This window comes from Rhinichthys klamathensis, unplaced genomic scaffold (assembly GCF_029890125.1).
Source record: "Rhinichthys klamathensis goyatoka isolate OS25496 unplaced genomic scaffold, OSU_Roscu_1.1 h1tg000009l_1, whole genome shotgun sequence".
Classification (NCBI taxonomy): domain Eukaryota; kingdom Metazoa; phylum Chordata; class Actinopteri; order Cypriniformes; family Leuciscidae; genus Rhinichthys; species Rhinichthys klamathensis.
In genome coordinates, this window is record NW_026606562.1 from 5520366 (window position 1) to 5540000 (window position 19635).

A 19635-nucleotide genomic window follows, 5' to 3' on the forward strand; every position below is an offset into this window, starting at 1 on the left:
GCAAGAACATTTCATATATAGCCCATCATATACATTATTATTGACGCAGTTAAAAACTCTACAACTACTTTGCAACCAGGCCAGAAGCTTTGGCTCAGTTTGGCTAGCTTACGTTATCTGAAACTAAGGGAAAAACTTCCCATGAAAAAATGAAATTTCCCATACCCACTTTTTTAGTGGGTATGGGAAGGAATGAAGATGTATTTTTTCATTTTATTTTAAATTATATATTATACTGTATTAATGGTCTTTCTAGTTACATTAAGGCTAAATCTATTAAAGCAGACGACAACACAAAACACATTTCATAAGCTGGAGTGTGTACTCTTGTGTATACACACACACAAACACACACACCTTAATACTCTAATATGTCCATTTGTTCACAATGTCCCACCACACAATAAATCATTATACCATTTCGAGTAGACACATTCAAAATGCAAAAAGTTTTTTTTCCCCAAACTGTAAGGAGCAATTTGTTATATTTTTGTATATTTGTAATTTTGAAATATAACGTCAAAGAATATATTTGATGTGATGAATTGTTGTGTCATTTATCAGATTTACCAGATTTAGATTTTGTTATAATTTCAGTTTGTGCAGGTTAATTATGAACAATGGGTAAAATTGGGGGGCGGGGATGGGCGGGGCAGGGGCGGGGCTCCATTAGGGCTCCTCCCCTAACTGCATGTGATCTCACTCCAAGCTTTGTTTTGATAAAACTTGAGAACCCTGCATAATGGGTGTCTGAAAGACATGACACAGACAGATTGTATTAATAACAAAGTCAGCCTTTTGGGACTAGCCTATATGTGCCTGTAGGACAATACAATTAAAAATACTTTTAAAGAGGAAGTTACATGTGGCTGGGATTTACCGAATTTACTTGGTTGTCAGGTGCTCTTAGAAAAGATACCATGTGATTTACCAGACATCAGACTATGTTTCTGTAAACTGCAGATCCTGTTCGACTGGATCTAAACCTATACTTGCATCTATAGCAGGAAGAGTTCAAGTCTCTTGAGTAATGACTTCATAACTTCAACATCCCTCAGATGGTGAACATGTAGAAATTATGTTAGACTTTAAAGAGAAATTAAATGATGTTATATACACCTAAAATTATGAAAATGAATCTTTTTTAGGATAATGAACAGGCTGTAGAATAAAGGAGCATCTCCAAACTTGATGAGCACCTCGACTGTCTGTCTCCGTTTATCCATCGCTCAGCAGTATGGGTAAGAAGACAAAAATATAAGATTATTTGCATTCCTGAATGATAATTGTTCTTATGTTACAGCACATTGATGAATCTGAGAATGGCTCTTCTGTTTATTCTAGATCACAATCAGACCATTTTGTTATTTGGAAACTCTGCGGCAGTCCAGTTTCAACATGACAATATTCTACTTGGAGAAATACAAGCAGATATTGAAAATGTAGAAATATCCAGCATGGTTCCTTTCCAGATGAAGATATCAGGACGTCGTGTCTCAGTTATCAACATGATTGGCTTACATGAGACTGCACTTGACCTGGATCCCCTCACTGGTCAACTAGTGAGTGAAAATAAAATAATCTCCTTCATCTTTGTTGTGCGACTGGGTCAGCTAACAGATGCTGATAAGATGGGTATTGAGTGGCTTCAGAGAGTATTTGGTGACCGAGTTCTTCAGTTTGTGATGATTCTCTTCACCTATGAGAGCGAGGAAGAGTCTGACTCTATAATAGACGATCTGAAGAAAAACTCTCCTCTGGAGCGGCTGCTGAAGAAATGCGGTGGAAGATATCACACCTGCAGCAAGAACATGACCAAACAGTCAGAGATGAGAGACCTGATGAGCAGAGTTGAGAATCTGTTTATTGAGAATAACCAGCAGTGCTACACTAGAGAGATGTACAACACTGCGTTAAGAAAGAGAGAAGATGTGCAAGACAGGACATGTCAAAGTGGTAAGAACACAGATTTGGTTTCATTGATGTTATGTTGGTTTCCTGACATTTTTATTTGCCTCTGACTCAAACACTTCTATTCATGATTTACTACTTGTAACAGATACTCAGTCAAGCCAAGATTCAGATGCAAAATTAAACTGTTAATAAAATAACATAGAAACAAAGACAATCAAAAATAAAGAAAATCTCCAATTATTAACCCTTAGGGGTCCAACGTGTTTTGACGCCCTGACATTTGTGCTTTTTTCAGTTGCTTATAAACATATTAATGGCAAAAGTGTCATAACACTATTCAGCACAAACAGGGCTACCATAATATGTCAGCAACATGTACATGTTTGTATTTTTGAGAGAATAACGTTTATGATCCAGGATCCAGCTTGACTGGCCACAGAGTAGGTTTTGCCACGGCCTCCATCAACAATGGTGAGGGTAGCCAAAGTAGAAGATTGAGCGCGGGCCAAGTAGGGCATACGCCACAAATAGTTCATTACAAACCAATGGGTTTGATTCCTGGCAGGGGGCTCGCTGATGGCACCCCGGCTGCAGGAACCATTTGTTAAAGCTGCTGTTGACAGGCACTTCCAGGGCCGACCACTCCAAACCAAGTTTATGTCAAGTTCAGGCCAGGCCCTTAACATTACCTGGTTCCTTAGGCAGTAGGGAGTGTAGTCTTGCATGGAGTCCGAGCATTCCTCTGTATTTAAAGCCACCAATGTCATTGGCACAAATTCTTTCTTGGAACTATTAAAAGAGACTAAGGGCCCTTTCACACCTACCTTGTTTGGTCCGGACTTTCGGACTTTTCAGTTTGGTCCGAATCAAAATTACAGGTGTGAAACCTACCCCGGACCACGGTCCAGACCAAACAGATGAAATTTGGTCCGACGAAAAGAGGTAGTCTTGGTCCGGATCAAACTGAACAAAGGTTTGGTTCGTTTCTAGTGTGAAAGCATTTCTGTATGGTTCGGACTTTCAGACCTTTTACAGGAAGCTCCGGTGGTTCCCGCATAGCCGAGAAAAAACAGAAGGTGGCAGGAAAATTGAGCCGTGGTAGCACATGGGGAGAGGAGGAGACGAGGTTTTTAATTGAAGTATGGTCTGATGCAGTGGCGTAACTTTGCTTTAAAAAGTGGGTGGGGGGTAATACAATGCTAAATAATAAATCAGATGTACCTATGTACAATAACATACCGATGTCCAGCAATTAAATAGTACATTGTGTTTAATTTGTCGTTTAATGAGGTCTAGTATGTGTTAGTGCCGAGAAATTTCACGTGAAGAAATACATAGATCCGATTGTTACACGCATGCACTTTAATGGTCCAGTGGCAGAACTTTTGCCAAGCGTGTCAGAGGTTCTGGGTTCTAATCCGCACTCGTATAGTTTTTTTTTTTTCTCATTAAAACCGATTATGTTTATCAGTGGTTGTATATCAAGCAGGGACACGTTTGTGTGCATTTTACTGTGTGATTTCACCGGAAATAGAGGAATAGACGAATAGAGAGTATTCGGATTAAAGTGATCGCAGCAGCAACGAGCACTTTGATCACTTGATTTCAAAAGCAACACATTTCAGCGTGCTAGATCGCCTCTTATTTAACAAACGAATGAAATGAATGCTCTGCTAGTTAACTAGAGATCTTTTATTTATTTGTATTAGTTACATCTGTGCCGCGAGATGTTTCAAAAGTGGTGCGGACAATATCGACCCAGGCAAAAAGTGGTGGGGACATGTCCCACCCGCAAATTACGCCTATGGTCTGATGACATAATAAGTCAACTTGCAGTCTTCTCCTCCTTTTCTGCCGGCGACGATAAAATGTTCGCACGACGAGGACGTTCATTTGGCAAATTTGAACTAGCCTTGTGTGTAGTGCTGCAAGTAATTATGCCATAAAAATAACAATATAGTTGCAACGATATGCGTCTGTTCATTCATGTTGTCAAAGTTACCCGCCGAATTGACAACACGCTGACGTCAGACGCACGTCCATTTAAAAAAAACAATCAATGTCAAGATGCAGCCCACACAGATGATGACGACAGGACGCAAGTATGTCACGTAAAGTTCTTTAGTGTGCTCGCATAATTGCAGTGTGAAACCAAACCAAAACTTTCTGAAAGTATAAAATGTATCAAAACGTGAACTTTGGTTCGGACCTTGGTGCGGACTTCCAGGTGTGAAAACGCCCTAAAACACCTGTACCAGACAAGGGTGCTGGTCTTCACTAGTGAAGAGCACTGAGGAATCCCCTTTGCTGCAGGGAGAGTGAGGCACGTGGGATATGGACAGGCTTGAGTTTACTTAGTCCCATCTGCTCAGCCCTGCAACTCCATTGTTTCTTCCTTTCAGGCTCCTGAGAGGGAGAGAATGATGGAGAACAAGAGACAGAGATGCTTTATTTAGCATAGCGAGGCCAGACTTTTGCTCTCGCACTGAGGGCGGCACATCTTTGATTAACGGGCTTGGCATGGACGCAGCCCTGATAAGCGACGTGCTCAGAGGGGCAATATGCTCTTTTAGAGTTAAAAATATGCTCTATTAGTCTCACCTGATAGTTGCAGGGGAGAAGTGCCATTCTCAGCTGCCAAGTTGTCAGCGTTGTTCTCAGCTGCAGTGCTGTCAGCGCCGGTGCGCCGCTCTCCTTCTTGCAGTGCGAGCAGCTGGGCTTAGTGAGTACAGCCACGATGTGGGCGAGTCCCAGGCAAGCTATGCACTTGGTGTGCTCGTCCGAGCTACATTCGTGGTGTCATTTTGCATCAAACCTCGCAGCTCTTTTAGAAAGAAGTTTGCTCTTTTGTGCTTTTGCCTGATAGCCGCAGGGAAGAAACCCTGAGTCAGATGCGAGCCGTGAGCTGCAAGGCGACGTTAATCCTCTGCAGCTGACTTGCTTCGACAGCAAGTAGAGAGGCTTCTTTCTTCTTCGGAGTCAGCGCGGAGATGATGTTCGGGCTGAAGGAGAAAGATTCTGATAATATGGCATTCGGCACCTACTTATAGGCAGTCAACCCCATCCGTTTTGGCAGGCCAAAATCCTAAGTTTTGTGCAGCTGCACAAACGTTAACAAATCAGCCTTCAGTATTCTAAGAAAACGGATCTTACCCCAAAAGCGTTTTTCACGCAATGTGAGAGACTGTTTCAAAAGGGAACCAAGAACTTCCCAAATCAATTAACAGACTTAGGGCCCTTTCACACCTACCTTGTTTGGTCCGGACTTTCGGACTTTTCAGTTTGGTCCGAATCAAAATTACAGGTGTGAAACCTACCCCGGACCACGGTCCGGACCAAACAGATGAAATTTGGGATCAAACTGAACAAAGGTTTGGTTCGTTTCTAGTGTGAAAGCATTTCTGTATGGTTCGGATTTTCAGACCTTTTACAGGAAGCTCCGGTGGTTCCCGCATAGCCGAGAAAAACAGAAGGTGGCAGGAAAAATGAGCCGTGGTAGCACATGGGGAGTGTAGGAGACAAGGTTTTTAATTGAAGTATGGTCTGATAACATGATAAGAAGTCAACTGGAAAAAACGCACAAAAATGCAGACACTTTCCAAATATTCCAAGAGGATGAGAGAGAGAGGGTATGAGAGGACGGGAGATATGTGTCTGTTCATTCATGTTGTCAAAGTTACCCGCCGAATTGACAACACGCTGACGTCAGACGCACGTCCATTTACAAAACCAATCAATGTCAAGATGCAGCCCACATAGATGATGACGACAGGACGTAAGTATGTCACGTAAAGTTCTTTAGTGCGCTCGCATAATTGCAGTGTGAAACCAAACCAAAACTTTCTGAAAGTATAAAATGTATCAAAACGTGAACTTTGGTTCGGACCTTGGTGCGGACTTCCAGGTGTGAAAACGCCCTAAACCAAACGAACATGTTACACCGTGAAAAGGCTTTAAAGAGAAAACACCCAGAGATAATGAAACCAAAATAAAGACAAAAAGCTACAACAAAAAATAGACTGTTATAGACTCCAATATGTTGGTGTTATGTTTTGTTAAATTAGACTATATAAGTTTGATTTACCATCCTAAATTATATTTTAAGTTCAAAATTATGCTGGAGGAGATTAAGAAAACTGCATAGTCATATCAGTTTTCAACAAAAAATGAAATGTTATTATTCTTTTTAGAGGACGGATTTGCTTTAACTTAAAATTTCAGTGCCATTTTAATATTTATTTCACCTTTTCTGTTCTGTCACAAGATGAAACCACAATTATTGAAAATAATATGGACTACACCTTGACAACAGAGACAAGAGAGAGACGTGGGGTAAGTGTTGAGTTAGTGTAAAAATAGAAAAGGAGCAGTAGTTAGAAATAATTCTGTGGATGTGTAGACATAAAGCTTATAAAAGTGTTTCTTTAAAAAGTGGTTCCTTATTATCATTCCTTCCTTTTCATAGTTTCTCTTGACCTTTTATGGTATAAGTTATTTATAGATTTACTGATAAATGCATTGCAAAGAGTCAAACTTATTTTTTGTCACATTTTCTCAGCAAACCCTTAGATATTCAGCCTTTATAAAAACACTTACACACTTACATATTAATCTTAAATATATGATTTTGCACATTTTAACTGTCATGTGCACTACTTTCCAAAGAGAGCTAATCATGTGCCCACAGTTTGCTTGTGAGCATGAAAATTTCTTTTTAACAATTACTGGTTGTACTAAAATCAAAGATGAAAATGGTTCATCTTTATTTCAGTTCATTGTAAATTGTTTTAAGCTACCTGCCTTGTGCTGTATATTTCTCAGGGAGAGACGCGATCAATAGATGCTGCAAGATTGGATCAAAGAGGAAACGGAAAGGGGGATAAAGTAGAGCATCTATTTCACAGGCTTCATCTTGATAAAAGGCACCCCTTTCAACTAAGAGCTGCAGATGTTCTTCAACTAACTAAACATTCATTAGAGTCTTGTGAGTCTTGTGCTGAGGAGGACCTGATTCAGACTTTCCTCAAAAAACTGCTGATGATGAACTACAGAGCAAGATACATTAAAACTATAGATTCACAGGATGACAGACAACAAATAAACAGTGACTTTATTGAAGAGGAGGGTGATGCCGATATTTTCAATGAAATATCTTTGTGTCCTGCAGAGACAAACAGAAGAGATGCTATTCACCCAATGGATATTCAGATGGCCGCGATTTATTATGCTGATAGTTTACTAAAGCAGCTCATGGTGACTAAACTGTCTCAGTGTCAGTACGCTCTGCCTCTGCTTGTTCCGGATCCATTCACACAAGAGATTGAGTTTCCTCTCTGGACATTCAGACAAATCAACAAGAGCTGGAAGATGAAAGATACCAACAATGAAATCATCAGTAAAATCCAGCCAGTCTGGAAGGCAAAAACAGCTATGGTGTCTTTCTTCAGGTTTGACTCATTGTCCTCATCCAAATCTCAGCTGATGAACAGTCTGATCAACGAGAAACACAACACATTCTTCCATAGGAACTGCACAGGCAGCAGCAACACCAGAGTACTGATGGATGGAGTGGTGGAGATCGCCTGGTACTGCCCCTCTGGGAAAGACACAGATAATTTTACTCAATGTGTTGCGTTCTGTAATCTACACGGTGATGCAGGAGACCATGAGAAACAGCTGCAGATCCTCACTGAAATGTCCTCAGTCAATGTTGTTATCCTACCACGACTTGACAAGAATGGCAAGAATGCAGTAAAGATCCAAAACCTGTACAAGGACAGAAAGCCACTAATTTGTCTTCTTACTGAAGATGAATCTAGAGTAACTGAAATGAGAAAAGGAAAATACAAAATTGGACTAAATAAGAGAAATCAGTCAGATGTATCTGAAGAACTCATACAAGCTATAATTAAATGTCTCTCATTTTTTTCATCACAATCATCTTCTATTTTCAGTCTTGAAGATGTGTCCAAACACTCAGGTATCAGAGTAGATGAGGATCATGACAATGACTGTAGAAGAGGAAAAGAAGCAGCACAGCAGATGATGGGTTTACTGAAGGATAAAAATCTGACAAAAATTAAAGAATTATTTCTGCCCTGTCAGGGCGAACTGTGGCATCAGTGGTGTGAAAAGAACAAAGAACTACATCGATCTCAGGGGAATGAAACAGACATGGAAATAAAACAGAAACAAGAAATGAAGAGAATCCGTAAACAGCAGCATGTGCTGAACCTTGCTGGGTTCATGAAGTTGTTTATTACCGAAATAAATTCACAATCTCCAAATGAGAAGACTTTTTTTCTGAAATGGCTCGCAATCCTCCTGGATGAATATACCTCAGTTGACCTTTCTGCTCTACATTATAAGTATGATGAAAAATGGTCAAAAGTCAGAGCTGAGCAACAGATGAACAGTGAACCTGCAGAACTTGATAGAATATCTAAAGAACTTCAAGCTGCAACCTTTGGCTTGGAGCACATCCTGAGGGAGATCGGTCAGATGTATGAATCATGTAAATCAGTGAATAGTAACAAGGAAGGCCTGCCGTGTAATTTTACTTTCCTCCCGAGTCTTGCAGCAGACATGATGATCTCTGGATTTCCACTGGAGTTGATGGATGGGGATGCTGCTCATGTTCCTGTGGTCTGGGTTACTGCTGTTCTACATGAACTCATCAAGAAACTGGGAGACAAGAGAGTCTTTGTGTTGTCAGTTTTAGGGATTCAGAGCTCAGGGAAATCCACTATGCTGAACGCCATGTTTGGACTGCAGTTTGCTGTCAGCGCTGGCAGATGCACCAGAGGAGCTTTCATGCAGCTGGTCAGAGTATCAGAGGAGATGAAAGAACAGCTGAAGTTTGACTATATTCTGGTTGTTGATACTGAGGGGCTTCGAGCTCTAGAACTGTCTGGAAGGTCAACAAGACATCAAGACAATGAAATGGCCACATTTGTTGTTGGTCTTGGTAATCTAACATTGATCAATGTCTTTGGAGAAAGCCCGTCAGAGCTGCAGGACATTCTTCAGATCGTCGTTCAGGCCTTCATGAGGATGAAGAAGGTCAAACTGAATCCCAGCTGCATGTTTGTCCATCAGAATGTTTCGGACATCACAGCTGGGGAGAGAAACATGGAGGGAAGGAGACGGCTGCAGGAGACACTGGATGAGATGACAAAACTCGCTGCTAAAGATGAAGTCTGTGATGCAGAATGTTTCAGTGATGTCATCACTTTTGATATACAGAAGGATATAAAGTATTTTGGACAGCTCTGGGAGGGAAGCCCACCGATGGCACCACCAAACCCATCATACTGTGAAAACATCCAAGAGCTAAAGACAACGTTTTTTGGCCATGCCTCAAAATCAGATGGGTTAGAGTTGACACACCTAAAAGATCGTATTAATGATCTCTGGGAGGCTTTACTGAATGAACGGTTTGTATTCAGCTTCAGAAATTCTCTGGAAATCGCAACATACCGAAAACTGGAGACAGAATACAGCAAGTGGTCTTGGAGTCTTCGCAGAACCATGCTGGAAATAGAGAACAAACTCTACAACAACATCGAAAATGAAACCATTAATGAGGTTTCAGAAAGTGATCTTCAAGGAAAACTAAAAGTGAAAAGTCAAGAAGTAGAAAAATCAATGTCAGAATTTTTTGAGAAAGACAAAGATAAAGATATACTGATACAGTGGAAAGCATCATTCCACATCAAAATCAAAGACCTTCAGGAGAACATTGTGAGAGAAACAAAAAGGAAATTAAATGAGATTCTTCAGCAGCAAGATATGAAGAAAAAGATCGATGCTCAGAGGACACGTCATGAAAATACTCTCTTGGAAAAGAGCAAAGAACTCGCCTTAAAACTCAAAGACAAAGCCAATGATGAAACAATCCTGAAAAAAGAGTTTGATTCATTTTGGGATGAGTGTGTTAACAAGATTAAGACAGAAACTCCTTCAATCAAAAACATTGATGTATTAAAAGACATGGAACAACTTCTCAGCAACTATGAAAGTTTCCCTGTAAACAACTGGGAGAAGAGCAGGGATATTTTATCTGTAAAGAGTTATTCCGATTATGTACAGTTAAAGAAATGTAGCGGAATTGCAAAACGTGTTAAAAAAGCCTTCAGATCAGCTCAACTAATGTTTGGTAACATTGAAGTTGAAAACCAAATAAGAACTTTAGTCAATGACATTGCTCAACAAGCACACACAATGATCTTGTCGTATAACATTGAAAAGATGGGCTACAACAAAACCTACATTCAAGAACTCGCAGATTATATCAAAGCCAGAGTAGTAGAATATGGGCAAGGTTCCAGGAAATATGTGTTCACAAAGGAATTTTACATGGATTTGGTCATTTCCATCTGTAAGAGAGAAAACAAGTTAATTACTGACCAGCACAGAAAGTTCAGGGAAGCCAACGATCCTGTTTTCTACTTTGAAAAGAAGAGCAAAGAGTACTATAGTATTTTCCAGAAATACTGTCAAGGTGCAACATCAGCTGCCATTTTTGGTGAGATCATCTGTCAGAAACTGAAAGAGCCAATTCAAAAAAGTGTCTATAAAGATACTGCCGGAGATTTGACAAATGAAATCAAGACAAACTGTGAATCGTTAAATGGAAACAGATCTAAGCTAGAGAAACACATCCTCAAGACTCTGGCAGAAGAGGAGGATTTTCACAAATACATTACCTACATTTACAGTCCCAAAGATCACTTCAAGAGTTTCATCAAAGATGAAGTCAATCAGTACATAACTGATAACTTCGGAGTCCGTGTTCGGCCCAAGATGAAGGAGAACATTGAACTCCTGCAACAGAAGATCATGGCAGCGGCTCACAGAGCGACTACACGGGTCAACACGACCAACAGAGATGTTCAGAAGTGGTTGAATTATTTCACTCGACAGCTCTCAGATGTGCTGATATTCTCTGTAAAGGACCTCAGAGGAGTGAGTCATGATGGTGTTGATGATTTTAAACTCCTGGAAGATGTGATAAGCAAAGAACTTGGTTCAGTATCATCTGAAATACAACATAAATTCAGCAAAGAGACATTTCCAGAAAATCTGGAACACAAGGACAGACCCGATGAGATTCTGATTGATCATCTCTGTCAGTGCTGCTGGGTTCAGTGTCCGTTCTGTGCAGCCACTTGCACTAACACTGTAGAAAACCATACTGAAGATCACAGTGTTCCTATCCATCGAGTAAATGGTCTTACTGGATGTTGTTATGAGGAAACAGAGTGTCTCAGTGCAGATTTTTGCACAACATTAGTGACAACTGGTAAAATGTTCTATACAGGTCAGTGGATTCCATGTAGAGATTACAGAAATGCAGGGCATGTTTATGCAGAGTGGAGCATCACCCCTGACTTCTCTGAGCTGCCATACTGGAAGTGGTTTGTGTGCAGATTTCAGAAAGATCTGGAAGAATACTTTGAGAAAACATTCCACAGGTGGGATGACATTTCATACGGATGGAGCCAATACTCAAAAGAGCAAGCTATCGAGAGTTTGGATGATTACATCTAATGACAAATGAAAATGAGCCATGTGCAGGTCTCTAATTCATCGACCACAGTTTGAAATGAGTTTCTGAAATTTAGGCTTTTCTGTCTAGAATCTTCTGGGTTTTTTCTTCCTATAAATTACATTCAATATGTTACTTACAGTAGAAAGTCGTTCAGAAATAGATACGTTAGCTATTAAGCTATTGTCAAAGATTAAACAAAAAATATTAATGTTTGTTAATTTTTTTAAGAGATTAAAAGTAAAATATAGGTGGGTGACTGTATCTAATATTGTGTTCCCGTATTTAGAGTACGGAAACTTCATCAGGAAATTGATAAATATTAAAGGTGTACTGAGTATAACAGAAGCTAAGAACATTATTGAGTAAATGGTAACAAAACTAAAATAATAACATTTCGTGTCTGCAGTGTGCACTGGGACATTTGAAGAGTTCAATGACTTGATAAAGTTCCATCAGTGTATCTTCACTGAGAATTGTTCTAGAATGTAATTTGTTCACTGTTGTATATTCATTTATATGTGCAAATTAAAATAAATAAAATTAAATGATTTTATCAATAATATTATTTAACTGTGATTTTTACACAATGTAGAAAATGTGTTGATTTGATGACTTTTAAATTAGGCTCACACCATTTATCCTGTTTAAAGGGGTGGTTGATTATGATTTCACTTTTCTAACTAGTATGTAATGTTGCTGTATAAACAACATCTGCAAAGTAGGCCTGCACGATTCTAGGATATGTATATGTATACCAAGTATATGGCATTTGGATGGCTGATAATAACTCAATTCCAGTCGTCACCGTGACTCTAGTGATTCAATGCCAGTCCAGAGAAATGCCGGAAAATTGGCCACAGGACAAGTAAGGTCCTGACAACTGCACTTAAAATCCATTTCTTTAAAATTATTCAGTTGATAAATAGTCCTCTAGGAGAGAGCATAGACTCTCTGATTTCCCAAATCATAAGTCTGCTATGCTATTACTTTCATGAATCACACACAGAAAAACAGAAATCCAAAAGCAGTAGTTTTTAATAGGGCAATCCAAATCGTAGTCTTCCAGGCAGGGGTCAAAATCCAAATAAACAATCCAAACACAAGAACTAAAACAAGAACAAACTAGAAAACAGACCTCAGAAGTGGTGTGACATATAAGAGGACTCCATAACAAACACTGACACAGACAGGGAATATATATACACACAGATCTAACAATGTGATGGGAAACAGCTGAGTGCAATGAACTGATGTGTGACAGACAGAATGCTGGGAAATGAAGTCACAAGTGAAAGACACCGTGAGAACGAGGACCTCTAGTGACAACCCCGGGAAACACAACCAGACACTGCGACAGTACCCCCTTCCTACGGAGCGGCTACCAGACGCTCCAAAACCCACACACAAAAAAAAAAAGTCCAGGAGGGAGGTGGCAAGGAGGATCAGGGGGAGGGATGGGGGGCCAGGTCCATGGAAGGGAACAGAAACAGGGGGGAATGGTTTAGCCGGCGGCCAGGACAAAGCAGACGAACCCTCAGGCGGCCAGGGCGGAGACGACCCCTCGGGCGGCCAGGGCGGTCACGGCGGTGAAGACCCCTCGGGCGGCCACGGCGGAGGCACAAGAACAGACCCTGACTCAGGAACAGGCAAAGACACCGGCTCAGGAACGAGCAAAGCCACCAGCTCAGGCACAGGAACAGCCACCGGCTCAGGCACAGGAATAGACACCGGCCCAGGCACAGGATCAGCAGACACTGGCTCCGGCTCAGGAACAGCAGACACTGGCTCCGGCTCAGGAACAGCAGACACCGGCTCAGGAACAGCAGACACCAGCTCAGGAACAGCCACTAGAACAGTAACGGCCACAAGAACAGACACAAACACAGAAACAAACGCTGGCTCCGGCTCTGGAACAGGCTCCGGCTCTGGCTCTAGCTCCGGCTCTGGAACAGGCACTGGCTCCGGCTCCGGCTCTGAAACAGGCTCCGGCTCTGGAACAGACACTGGCTCCGGCTCTGGAACAGACAACACAGGCATGTCCAGGATCCGAGCCAGACACTCCAAATAGTCCAACAGTGTCCTCGCGGCCACGCGAATGGGCATCTCCTGATCCGTCTCTGACCAGGCAGACGTGGCGTGAACAGTCTCTGACTGAGCAGACGGGACGTGGACAGTCTCTGGCTGGGCAGACGTGGCGTGAACAGTCTCTGACTGAGCAGACGGGACGTGAACAGTCTCTGGCTGGGCAAACGGGACGTGAACAGTCTCTGGCTGGGCAGACGTGACGTGAACAGTCTCTGGCTGGGTAGACGGGACGTGACCATTCTCTGGCTGGGCAGACGGGACGTGAACAGTCTCTGGCTGGGCAGACGGGACGTGAACAGTCTGTGGCTGGGCAGACGTGACGTGGACAGTCTCTGGCTGGGCAGACGTGGCGTGAACAGTCTCTGACTGAGCAGACGGGACGTGAACAGTCTCTGGCTGGGCAAACGGGACGTGAACAGTCTCTGGCTGGGCAGACGTGACGTGAACAGTCTCTGGCTGGGTAGACGGGACGTGACCATTCTCTGGCTGGGCAGACGGGACGTGAACAGTCTCTGGCTGGGCAGACGGGACGTGAACAGTCTGTGGCTGGGCAGACGGGACGTGAACAGTCTCTGGCTGGGCAGACGGGACGTGAACAGTCTGTGGCTGGGCAGACGGGACGTGAACAGTCTGTGGCTGGGCAGACGGGACGTGAACAGTCTCTGACTGGGCAGACGGGACGTGAACAGTCTCTGACGGGGCAGACGGGAAGTAAACAGTCTCTGACTGGGCAGACGGGACGTGAACAGTCTCTGACTGGGCAGACGTGACGTGAACCATCTCTCGACCACCTCCTCCACTGCGACCTCCACAGGTCCCACGAAACTTGACCAATCGGGTCCCCTTAAAAAACTCCCTTCTCTCCCGCTCGGTGGCTGGGGAAGAGATGTTACAAAACATACCGCTGGATAAAGTTGGTGACGGAGTCCTTCTTTCACGAATCACACACAGGAAAACAGAAATCCAAAAGCAGTAGTTTTTAATAGGGCAATCCAAATCGTAGTCTTCCAGGCAAGGGTCAAAATCCAAATAAACAATCCAAACACAAGAACTAAAACAAGAACAAACTAGAAAACAGACCTCAGAAGTGGTGTGACATATAACAAGGACTCCGTAACAAACACTGACACAGACACGGAATATATACACACAGATCTAACAATGTGATGGGAAACAGCTGAGTGCAATGAACTGATGTGTGACAGACAGAATGCTGGGAAATGAAGTCACAAGTGAAAGACACCGTGAGAACGAGGACCTCTAGTGTCAACCCCGGGAAACACAACCAGTGCTAGTCATTTGTCCTGCATTAGTTATTGATTAGTTTTGCATGAATTATGAAACTTTTTCAGTAGTTTTCTGGGAAGCATTAAAGAAATAGTAGTTATTGATTAGTTAATAGTGAACTACCACTTTCATCTGTGTGCTACTGCTATTACTTACTAATTCGTTAATCAGAATTTCGCGTTAGTTAATAGTTACTAGATTGTTAATATTGTTTTACTCATTTGTTCCTGTGTAGTTATTCATTAACGAAGGAACCATATTCTAAAGTGTTACCAATAGTAGTTATTGATTAGTTAATAGTGAACTACCACTTTCATCTGTGTGCTATTACTTACTAATTCGTTAATCAGAGTTTCTTGTTAGTTAATAGTAGTTACTAGATTCTTAATTATGTGTTACTCATTTGTACCTGTTATTCATTAACCCGTTTAATCCCAAATTTTTTCTTGCAACTTGAGTACATGCATTTTACTCCTTAGACCTCCCTAACACTCAAACATTATGCTTTTTTGGATTTTATGTTGGTTAAGTTAGTGAAATATTAGGTTTTATACTCGGTCACAATAGTGACCGGTGGGAAACAACATAGTCAGAATTCATTCAAATTCTTCAATTAGACCTATTGACACAATTCATTCCAAGACATCCAATATCTCGTTTTGTCATTTCGTGAAGAAGGCTTAGTGAGGTGAAAGGGTTGTCATGTACAAAGTTACACCCTGGAGGAACTTCTGCTTGTTCGGCTAGACCCGTATGGGCTAGACCATGCCTACACTTGGGCCCTGTCCTAGGCCAGTTTCAGGGAGATGTGTGTGCACTCATTCAGTGCACTGAAGATGGGCCGTACGTTGTAGAAAGGGTTGTTTGTGGTCATGTGTGGAGCACACCAATTGGTTCTCATGAACATCTGCCCAATCCTCCAGATAATTCACCTCTGCATCGCCATTCAATAGTCTACTTGGCAAATGGGCTGTTTCACCCTGGTACTCCCTATCTGAGCCATCACTACAGTCACTTTCAATTTAGGGTGGGGGTGGGGGTGAAGGGGGTCTCGTACGTCAAGAAGGTCCAACACATTGACCGTTTCTGGGACACTCATCACTACACTGAACAAAATTATAAATGCAATAATTTTGTTTTTGCCCCCATTTTTCATGAGCTGAACTCAAAGATCTAAGACCTTTTCTATGTACACAAAAGGCCTATTTCTCTCAAATATTCTTCACAAATCTGTCTAAATCTGTGTTAGTGAGCACTTGTCTTTTGCCAAGATCATCCATCCCCCTCACAGGTGTGGCATGTTCAGTGTAGGATTGCCAAAACCTGCCAATACCAGCCAATACCTGTGATTTCTATTGAAGCACTGTGTTATACTACCGGTCACAATTGTGACCGTAAACAAATTTACACGTCTTACGAGCAAAATATATATGCAGGAGTATAATTCTCAAAATATATCAGTAGTAGACCCTTTAAAGAATATATGTACAAAATATGATAGTTCTATATGTAAATTAAGATGTTTTATATACTACTTTTTGTAGTAGTCTGAGGAAGACATCTTCTTCTAGATGTGCAAGCAGGAAGTGAACTGATCTGGTCATGTGACCTTTCACACTAGTCACATGACATTAATTGATTTTAATCAAGACAATCTATTTTGTCATTTAAAAGTTGAATTTCTTGCCCAAAGTCAATTACAACATTTTTAGAGCTTCCAGAAATAAGAAAAAAGCTGCGGTCACAATTGTGACCGGTGGGATTAAACGGGTTAACGAAGGAACCGTATTCTAAAGTGTTACCCTACTATTTCTTTTATGCATCCCAGATAACTACTGAAAAAGTTTCATAATTCATGCAAAACTAATCAATAACTAATGCAGGACAAATGACTAGATATGACTCAAGTGTTACATACTTAAAGGAATTACTAAATATTTGGATCCGTATTCTAAAGTGAAGATCACGGTAACTAACTAGTAATGACTCATGTGTTACTACATACTTACATACACTACAACACTACATACAAGTGTTACTACATACATTACTAGTTAGTTACCATGATCTTCACTTTAGAATACGGATCCAAATATTTAGTAATTCCTTTGGAAGTATGTAGTAACACTTGAGTCATTACTAGCTAGTTACCATGATTCTAACAGTGGTTACTAATGAAAAGCCAATCCTAAAGTGTAGGATCTTCTAATCATTCACAAGATATTCACACACACACACGCACACACACACACACACACACACACACACACACACACGCGCAGTCACTCTCTACTCTAGTGCGCGGTCTTGCTCCAGATTCCGGGAGATTGGATCTCATTTGCGGGCGTCAAGCAGCCGCTATCAATATGCGGGAGACTCCCGGAACTTCCGGGACATTTGGGATGTCTGGATAAAGATATAAAGGCATAAAAAGGAAAATTTCCTCCCGTTTGGCGCGCCCCACCTGTCACGTCTCTATTCCCCACCAGTGGGGCGCGCCCCACACTTTGAGAACCGCTGGCCTATAGGATAGAAGATTCTGTTGATCAAGTCGGTGCGGCTCGTTATGTGAGCAAATTTGACTTGCTTAAAGGTTATTACCACACACACACACACACACACACACACACACACACACACACACACACACACACACACACACACACGCGCACTCTCTCTCTCTCTCACACACACACACACACACACACACGCAACCCTGTCAAAACCCGTCACATTCTGACTGCAAATAAAATGGAGCAAAAGACAAACACTTCACATAAGAGTGGTATTATTCAAAGAACATGTACGTCAATGCTAAAGCCAGTATAGCTGGATCATATTCAGTTTCAGGGCTTTAGTTTGTGCACTGTGTACATTCACTCTTGTGGGTGTGGCTACAGTTTCTGTTTCAGTTCAGAGTGAGGTCAGAGCCAGATTAAGCATATAAGACCTGGATACTATAAAAGAAGAATAAAGGGTAACACTTTAGAATACGGGTCTTTCGTTAATAAATAACTACACAGGAATAATTAACCCTCTGGGGACCAGAAACGCGCCCGCGCGTTTTGCCGTTTTTTTTTCACATAGCAGAAAAATAGACTTAAAATACTCTGTTGATTTTGATCGTACATATAAGTGTTATACATCAATCGATCCTGTTAATTGTCTACTATTTTTCTGTATACTCACAATAAAAACAAAGTTTTGTGCTTTTTGTCAAATAAAGAAAAATAAACATGATGCGAGTTTTGCCTTCTCTCTGTCAGTGCAGTCCATTCTGAAACACGTCCGAAAAATTAACTCTAACTCTGCAAATACTTGTCATACAGGCACGAGAGGTTTTTCTTTATGAAGCTTGAATTCTCTTCTTTTTAATGATGTAATTTATATAAAAAACAAATGTTCTCAGTTTATGTAATCTGTATGAAAAGAGAGTGCTGTCAGATTTTTTTTCCCCAGCTCATTACACTTCATTACGCGTTAATCTGACACGCCCACGGAGGACGCGCGCTATTCAAACGCAAATGTCGAGGCAAGCCATGACAATGCCCACATCAGCCGTTCCACCGCGGCGGTAAAATGTGGGGTGTATTTGCTGCCTTTTACCGCCAAGAGGCGCTACAATCATAGACTCTGAAAAGTGTTTGTTTATTCTCTCTAATGCGTAATCTGCTGCCGCACCGCACTGATTCAGAGCGTTTGAAAGCTGGTAGCAGATGAATTCAACAAGTGAAACGTAGTTAAAATAATTCATAATCACAATACTGAAATTAGGCTACTGAAATGAAATTGAATAAATAATGAAAAAGTAAAACATTGCAATAAAAACAGTCACAGACGTATAGACGATAGCTCAGTGGTTAACGCAACAACACGAGCTTCGAGGAGCTTCAATCGACTCGGATCGAATCTCAATGTAGCATACATGTTGTTAACCGATGTTGCCCTACAGCGTTTATGTTTAACCTTCTTGATGCTTAAATAGCTAACTGTTTATAACTGTTTACTTATTTAAAGTCAAGAGTTTTGTTTAATTATTATTACAACATAAATTTGCTACATTCCTGGAACCGCAGCCGCTGCACAAAGGACAAAAACTGATGAAGGAAGATTGTCAGCCGATTGCATCAGAAAATGAAAATGAAGAAGCACGTCTTTAGTCTGCTAAATTATTGTGTAATGTAAAAGAACACTAAAATTACTTAAGTTTGAAACCAAGTTCGAACATTTCAAGGTTTAAATAAAGTGTCGGGACAGTTTTTTTTATTTAAAACAGGGTTGCATCGGGTTTAGAGTTTATTTCTTTTGCGATGCAAAATAAGAAACACTAGGCTAATCTTATTCTTGCGACATTTTAAATTTGTATTGCCAAAGAAATGACAGCTATATTAAACAATTAAAACAGTAGGCCTACAAAACGAAAATTGTCCAAAGCAACATAATTAAATTAAAACATGCGTTTTTCTTTGCCTCTCTCGCGCTGAATCTCTTTTTAACAAGTTTATTTAGTCTCCCTCGCTCTCCATATGAAAGAGGAACATTAACACCTATGCCTATTGTCCTGCGCGCTCGATACAGCACTGAACTGTCCCTCCAACCCCCCACCGGCTATTGGAGTCTGAGGCTGATTTAACACAAAGAGAAGTCACAATTCACACTTAAATCGCTATTCTAGACAGTGTTGATAATGAAGGAATTAAATGATTTAAGTTACATGTAGCCTAGTGATATTTCTGTCATAAAAGCTTATTACTAAATATTTAATTATTTCAGTAATTGATGAAATAAAACTGGTT

At 41.1% G+C, this 19635-nt stretch overlaps 1 protein-coding gene across 1 annotated transcript; it reads left to right on the plus strand.

Annotated features, from left to right (window-relative positions):
* The first annotated feature begins 991 nt into the window (after positions 1–991).
* Positions 992–11658, plus strand: LOC130094394 (interferon-induced very large GTPase 1-like). The gene is made up of 5 exons (XM_056260643.1): positions 992–1061; positions 1149–1241; positions 1345–1956; positions 6179–6246; positions 6736–11658. Exons 2-5 carry the CDS (start codon positions 1238–1240, stop codon positions 11464–11466), a joined length of 5415 nt encoding a protein of 1804 aa, XP_056116618.1. The 5' UTR covers positions 992–1061; positions 1149–1237; the 3' UTR covers positions 11467–11658.
* The last annotated feature ends 7977 nt before the right edge of the window (positions 11659–19635 follow it).